We start from the raw sequence: 7,921 nt of genomic DNA on the forward strand, positions 1-7,921 counted from the left end.
CTCTCAGTCTCCCACTTTGTCTCCCCTGCCAAGCCTTGATGTTTCAATTGGACTGGGAGGTTGACCCTAGAGGTCAGGGGATTTCACTTCAGGTCCTAAATCCTTGTTTGAGCTATGGCCCCTTGGCCTTGGCTCACTTTGCTCTGGCTGGGCCACTCTGTCTGAGGTCCACTCTCCCGGGCTCCAGCTACCCCTCCAGCCATACCCTCTGGGCCACTTGGCCCCTGTCTCCTGCCACACACTACAGTCTTCAGTTGATATCAGTGCTTCTTTCAGGTCTACTTGCAGCTTCCAAACTTCTTGGAGCTCACAGCCTTAGGCCCGTTCACTATCTGGGCCCTTTTGAAAGGTTTAGGACCTGGGGTGGCTTTCTTCTTCCCTACACCCACAATGTTTGAACAGCGTTCTGGTTCAAACTTCAATACAATGAGAAAATATGAGCATCTGCTTCTAAACGAAAGGTTCCCCCCGGCCCCCACTCTGAGTCAATGTCATACTGTGTTAACAAGCTAAAACATAAGGCCAAAATACTTAGCTCTGCTGCCCAGTGATGCAGGAGCTTCCTTGCAGCTCCCTGCAGTCTGGGGTCCTTCTTCCTTGGCAGGTCAGAGTTAGCCTATTCTGAGGCCTCTATTCTGAGGTCTTGGTTTCTAAACCCGTCTCTGGGTTTCCTGGCCCACTACTTCTGCCATAGACCTGTCAGTCACTGGCTGCACCTGGAACTAATAGTGGCCCCTTGCCACTATTAGTCCCTCCAGGGGCCTGGAGCCAGCCAGCTGCTCTCTGGCTGCCTCTCTCTCTCAGTAATGGGGTCAGGGTCTCTATTACAGTAGGCAAAGCCCTGACTTTTCAGAAGTACAGAAGTCATGTTCAGTTCTGGACTACTCATTTTTTCTCAGGGCTGCTGAAAAATGGTATGTTTATTTTAGTATGTCTCTGTGGCGGTAGGTGCCAGCAATTAGGGACTCCGGTAATGAGATGACACAAGTGTGTACTTGTTAGTTTTAGGTTTTGACCATCATTAATTACATCTCAAAAGCTTCAAAATCTTGATTTAATAAACTTTAAAAAAGGAAAACTTTTACATATGTTTTAATATCACTTTTAAAGGCCATACTCAAAACCATCTTTGGACAGACTGTTGATTTGCTTGCGTGTTGTTATCCTCCAATAATTTCTGTACACAGCATATGAAAAGCATTTATTCTAAAAATGTGCTTAGACGTGTCTGATAAATGTTGTGCTAGAACCTCTTTGGAATGATCCTTCCTTATTTAGTCTTGCTATTGCTTCTTAACACTTTTACCTAGCAGAATTCAGTACTTGTTTAATTTGTACTGAAAGTGAGATTTTATTTAGACATTTATGAAGAAATGATCCATTAAATCACTCAGGGACATAATTAGCAAAAGAAACACATTCTTAAAATATGGTCCTAAACCAGGACCATTTTTTTTATGTCATTTACATCATTGTAAATGTTTAATAATCCCAGTGAATTCAGTGGAGTTATCCCAGGTTTACATTAACAGAGTTGAGATCAGGGGGAATCTAAATGAAACAAAATATTTTTTCAAGATAAATTCACTGGAAAACAGTTGGTGCCCAGGTACACCTCTGAAATCAGTAAGATCATATGAGCCTTATTTGGTCCACAAATTTACACTGAAGGCTGACTAAAGTTACTTCAGTAAGCAAAGACTATTGCTCTCAATATTATGTTCATAGGTTACCCATTATTATGTTCCTAGGTTACCCTCTACATGTTACAGCTGCATGTTCAAATTATTTATCACACTATAAAAAGTTCCAACCAGCTAGAGTTAGACCTTGAAAACGTGTATTAACTTTATAGATGGTTGGTGTCCAGCTTCAATTTGCACGTGAAGCAACGTCTCCCCTGTGACTGGGAGCCCTGTCGCCTGACCCTGCTCCCAGCAGCAGGGGTGCACTATGCCCAGCTGGGAGTCTCGCAATTGAGGGGAGACTCAGCCCTGGAAGCTGCCAACTCTGGGTTCCAACAGTGACCCCATGGCTGCTGGGACCTAGAGTCCTGCATGCTTGGCCCTGGCAGCGTGTCTCCTTCTGGTGCTGGAACCTAGATGGGTTCCAGCAGCTGCAGAGGTGGCTGCAATCTCCCAGTCCTGGTGGTGCATGGAGCCTCCAGGGGTGGGAGGTCACAACTGCTTCAGTCTCCCAATCTTGGGAGTATGTGAAACACCCACATCTGGGAGACTGTGACTGCTGTGCTCTCCTAGCTTCAGGGGTACATTAAGTCCCTGGGGCTGGGAGATCATGGCTGTCATGATCTCCCAACTCTGGGGGCTTCATGCACCCCTGTGGTTGGGAGATCATGGGAGCTGCATATCCTACCTGAGGAGGTGCATGGGATGCCCCTGTGGGTAAGAGCCCCCTCAGTTGAGGGGGCTCCCAGCTGCAGGAACTTGCTGGTGCAGGGGTAGCCCAGGATCTTTTTCCTTTTTTGTTCCTGGACATTGAAAGCCTTTATGCATGAGGCTAAGCCATATGGACCTTGTATTTTGACATTGCAGAGTAATGCTTTATTTTTCTCCCTAGGTTTTGATGGCTGTATTGAGTATGTGAAGTATGGTGGAGAAAGCCTTCCTTTCACCGGAAAGCACAGCCTTGCTACCATATCCAAAACAGATCCCTCTGTGAAGACTGGTTGCCGAGGTCCCAATGTTTGTGCCAGCAATCCTTGCTGGGGTGAATTGATGTGCATTAACCAATGGTATGCCTATAAATGTGTCCCTCCAGGAGCTTGTGCCTCCAACCCCTGCCAGAATGGTGGCAGCTGTGAACCTGGTACACATTCAGGATTTACATGCAGCTGTCCTGAGTCATACGCAGGAAGAACATGTGAGAAGGTAGTGGCTTGCCTTGGTATCCTGTGTGCCCAGGGACATGTGTGCAAGGGTGGAGTCAATGGAGGCCACATGTGCGTCCCTAGCCCTCATCCAGCAGAGCTCTCCCTGCCACTCTGGGCTGTACCTGCTATTGTGGGCAGTTGTGCTACAGTTCTTGCTCTGCTTGTCCTTAGCCTGATCCTGTGTAACCAGTGCAGGGGAAAGAAGGCAAAAGGGCAGAAAGAGGAGAAGAAAAAGGAAAAGAAGAAAAAAGGAAGCGAAAATGTTGCATTTGATGATCCTGACAACATTCCGCCTTATGGAGATGACATGACTGTCAGGAAGCAGCCTGAAGGGAACCCTAAACCTGATATAATTGAAAGAGAAAACCCTTACCTCATCTATGATGAGACAGACATTCCACATAACACAGAAACTATACCTAGTGCTCCTTTGGCTTCCCCTGAACCTGAGATAGAGCACTATGACATTGAAAATGCAAGCAGTATTGCTCCTTCAGATGCAGACATCATTCAACATTATAAGCAGTTTCGGAGTCATACCCCCAAATTCTCTATTCAGAGGCACAGTCCACTAGGCTTTGCAAGGCAATCTCCCATGCCACTAGGAGCAAGCAGTTTGACTTATCAGCCTTCATACAGCCAGGGGCTACGGACAACTTCCTTAAGTCACTCTGCGTGCCCTACTCCCAACCCTTTGTCTCGTCACAGCCCTGCTCCATTCTCCAAATCATCAACTTTCTACAGAAACAGCCCAGCACGGGAACTGCATCTTTCAATAAGAGAAGGGAGCCCATTAGAGATGCACAATGATGTCTGCCAGCCTGGCATATTTAACTATGCCACTAGATTAGGAAGAAGAAGTAAGAGTCCCCAGACAATGGCAACTCATGGTTCCAGCAGACCAGGAAGTCGCCTAAAGCAACCAATAGGACAAATTCCTCTGGAGACTGCCCCTCCTGTAGGGCTCTCTATTGAAGAGGTGGAGAGACTTAACACTCCTCGTCCTAGAAATCCAAGCATCTGTAGTGCTGACCATGGAAGGTCTTCTTCAGAGGAGGACTGCAGAAGGCCACTGTCCAGAACAAGGAATCCAGCTGATGGTATTCCAGCTCCAGAATCATCATCTGATAGCGACTCCCATGAGTCTTTTACTTGCTCAGAGATGGAATATGACAGGGACAAGCCCATGGCATACACTTCCAGAATGCCAAAATTATCTCAAGTCAATGAGTCAGATGCAGATGATGAAGACAATTATGGGGCTAGGCTGAAGCCTAGGAGATACCCTGGCCGTAGAGCTGAGGGTGGGCCTGTGGGCACACAAGCAACAACATCCAATGTTGCTGAAAACACATTGCCCATGAAGCTTGGACAGCAAGCTGGAAATTTCAACTGGGACAACCTTTTGAACTGGGGCCCAGGCTTTGGGCATTATGTGGATGTTTTTAAAGATTTGGCATCACTTCCAGAAAAGGCAGCAGCAGCAGCAGCAAATGAAGAAAGCAAAGGTGGTACAATAAAGCCTGTTTCCAAAGATGGGGAAGCAGAACAATATGTATAGACTTTATGTACTGGTATTATGAAATTAGAAAACCATGAAACAATGAGACCATTGTATGGTTAAGGATAGGTGAAGGTCAGCATTTGAACCGTAGGCCAGTTTGGTTGGAGGAGACTTTAAAAAAATAATAACCATTATGCTGCTGAAACAAACTCAGAACATTTTTTAATTTAATTATGCTTGGGTGAATTTATTTCTCCTGCATGCATTATAGTTTAAAAACAAGATATTCAGCATGCAGCATTGGGCAAGATTTTCCTATTTACCATTGTTCAGTTTGTGATTTTTAAATTAATAATACTTTGTTCTGAAAATGAACTCAAATGTTTTTATTGTGGGAAGTGTGTGTATTGTCTTCATTTAATAACTCATTGTGCAATGCAAGAGTATTGAGGATTTCATTTTCCTTGAGAAATGCATGGGAGAGGGAGTGTAAATGAAGGAATTACACTACTAAGGTTTCTCAGCAAATGGATTTACCATATCCTGCAGTTGCTCATAAGTATACTTTAAGGAACAAATAAGCTTGAGTAATTGCTAGCAAAAGTGATGCAAGTCTTATCCATACAAGAGGTGCTAAAAGCGGCTCAAGCTGGTCAGCACTTTAGGGGGTTTGGTTTGGTTTTTCTTTGTGCTTTTTTGTTGTTGTTGTTTTTGTTTTAATTGACAAAGTTGTGTGAGAGCTTCTGAATCCCTATGGAATTTGTTTTGGATGCTTGTTCCCTTCCCCGAGTCCCTCCCGTGTTTCTTACTGGAGTGAAATTATTGGATTTATCGGATCAAACAGTTGTCATAGTCTAGAGAGGCAGTGGATTGAAAGGCAGTGTTGTCTAGTGGATAGAAGCCAAGAATTCTTGGATTCTAATCTCAGCTCTGCTGCTGAATCATTATACAACCTTGGTCAAGTTATTCAACCTCTCAATTTTCCAGTTTCCCCACCTGTAAAATGGGATGATGATGATAATAATACTTACTTTACCTACCTCACAGGGCTGTTGTGAGGATTAATTAGTTAACGTCTGTAAAGTGCTGAAAAGTTATAAAGCACTATAATAAGTATTATCATAATAATTATTAAAGCACTGCCTAGCCTACATGACCTTGGAGTGGCATTTTCTACATAATTTTCTATGACAGAACTTTTGAATTATTATTTATTATATAGAAGAATTGCTGCACTCTAGTATTTTGGAGCTGACATGAGGGAAAACTACTAGTAGATTCACTTAATGTAGCTTGCCATTTTCCCCACATCTCCTGAAGTTTTAGGATAAGTAGAAATTCACAAAACCCGTAAGTGTTCATGCAGATCAAATGATCCTATTGTACTGTGTAAAAACTTCCAATTTTTGTTTGTTTGTTTGTTTTTACCTAAGCTGTGTTTTGATATCAATATTTTCCTATGCTGAATAGTTTTCTTACTTTCAGGGAAGGTAAGAAAAATACTTTTTTTACATTTGTTACTTATGTAACATCCATATTTTTCACATTTTGATAAAATTGTAACATACTGTATGCTTTCTACTTGTAAATGCCAATAATAGAATTAAAATATTTATTTAAAATGTTTAGTGCAAATCATTGGAAATACTTCTTTATTTCTCTATTTTTACACCTGGATATTCCTTTTAACAAGCACGTGGATGCTAATGTACAACATATATGCAACAATCTGTTATGGTCACTCAATTCCACTAACTCCTAAGTGTCAGCACATGATTCCCTAATGCTAGCCAAACAGGAAATCTAAACTCTGAATTAAAATGGTATTCTATCAGGCTGGTGGGAAAACATATTGGAAAAGTAGCACATGCATCCACTGTATGTATGAAATTCATCACTATCCTGACAGTCAGCACATGGCCTATGCCCTGTTTCAATCCCACTTGATTCTTGGGGGGATGCCCTTTGCAAAGGAGGGAATTTCACCCAGCATGAAGGAATGAGTTGGCACCTCATTCTGGCATTTTAGGAGTGGCTTTGATGTTTTCAAGAAGGCAAGGCATTACTCTCTTCTGAGGAAATGGAAAAATGGTGAGCGTTGTATTTTGAGGCCATGAGAGAGACTGAAAGGAATAAAATCAGTTTATACCAAAACCACACATATACAGTTATAGGTATACATTTGCATAGTTTTTTGCAGGGGACATAGCTAGAAACTAATTCTATATTTTTAAAAGATATTTTGATCTTCGTTCAAACCCTAAGTTTTTTCTGGCATAATCTAACTAGAAATATGAGAGAAAGAGAACTTTGTTCAAACAACAGAGCTTTTTCCCTGCAAATAACCAAGCAGGTTTCATTTTTATCAAAAAGTTAATCAAACTTTTGAATGCTGCTTACATTTAAACCAATGAAGGAAACTGTAAGCCATGGAAAATGTACGGCTGTTAGTTTAAGAGATGAGTTTCAAGTGCACAATTCGTTATGGTGAACTTTTTTTTCTCCTTTTTAATTTTTTTAAAGTTTTCTTATGCATTACTGTCTTTGTTTTAGACTTATTAGTCATCTTGTCTCTGAACTAACAATGGGGAGCTGACACACTCTTTTGGCTAAATTGCTGTTTCCAAGTTGTCTCCCACTAGTCAAAATATTCAGCAGAAGATAATGGGCCAGAACAGTACACATTTGTATATAAGTACTTACATCTGAAATAACAGGAGATCCACAAATGATTTCTCAGTTTGAGAACTTACTGTAATTAAACATCTGTCAAAAAGCTGTTTGTTTGGTTTGAATATTATCCTCTAATACCGACTGTACGGGATCCAAGCAGTGATTTTAACAATGCATGAAAGCTTCACTGAACAAAATCTTTTGAAATTAACACCAAACATATTGAGACTTATATTATGCCAGTTAAAAACTCTGAGATTATCAGTTTATTTTGTTACAGGAAAATAATATACAATGTGGGTTTACACAGAATTGATGGCATTTCTTTAAAGTGGTTTTCAATCTACACATTTGCAGTGCATTAATCTAAGCTCCTTTTTTCACTATGTCTGTGATAGGTTAAAAAACACATTTCATTATTTACAGATTTCCCTATTTCTGATCCCCATTTCTGATCTTCAGATAAAGAAGCAAATAGTTATTTTATGGAGTCTCACCACATAATCAATTTCTACTCAGATACATTTGCCAAGTCTTAGAGTATGTTACAAAGCTGTGTCAATAAAGAGACTGACACACCACACATAATATATTCAAACTGTAACCAGGATCATTGCTAAATATTAAAAATAATCTTTATAGCTCTTATATAGAACAGCTCTTCTAAACTCTCATATCGGTCTGAATTTCTGAGTTATTCTGTAGTTTCATGGTCTGCGGCTAGTAATTTGTGACTGATGGACTGCAAAACAAAACGTTACTTTTTAGGGTAAAATTCTATTTTAGCACTTCCTATTCTTTTCCAAGATAATCAGATATGGAGAACTTATATTTGGTTATATTATGCCATTGAT

General features: G+C 41.1%; 1 protein-coding gene across 1 annotated transcript in view; it reads left to right on the forward strand.

Moving 5' to 3' along the window:
* The window catches only part of FAT4 (FAT atypical cadherin 4), a 234,083-nt gene extending 228,067 nt beyond the window's left edge, over positions 1-6,016 (forward strand). Inside the window, exon 17 of the mRNA XM_014596206.3 lies at positions 2,578-6,016. Coding sequence (XP_014451692.3) covers positions 2,578-4,451 — 1,874 coding nt within the window. The 3' untranslated portion in view covers positions 4,452-6,016. The remainder of the gene's footprint in view (positions 1-2,577) is intronic.
* Positions 6,017-7,921: the final 1,905 nt, after the last annotated feature.

The sequence above is a fragment of the Alligator mississippiensis genome, chromosome 2 (genome assembly GCF_030867095.1).
Source record: "Alligator mississippiensis isolate rAllMis1 chromosome 2, rAllMis1, whole genome shotgun sequence".
Taxonomy (NCBI): Eukaryota; Metazoa; Chordata; order Crocodylia; family Alligatoridae; genus Alligator; species Alligator mississippiensis.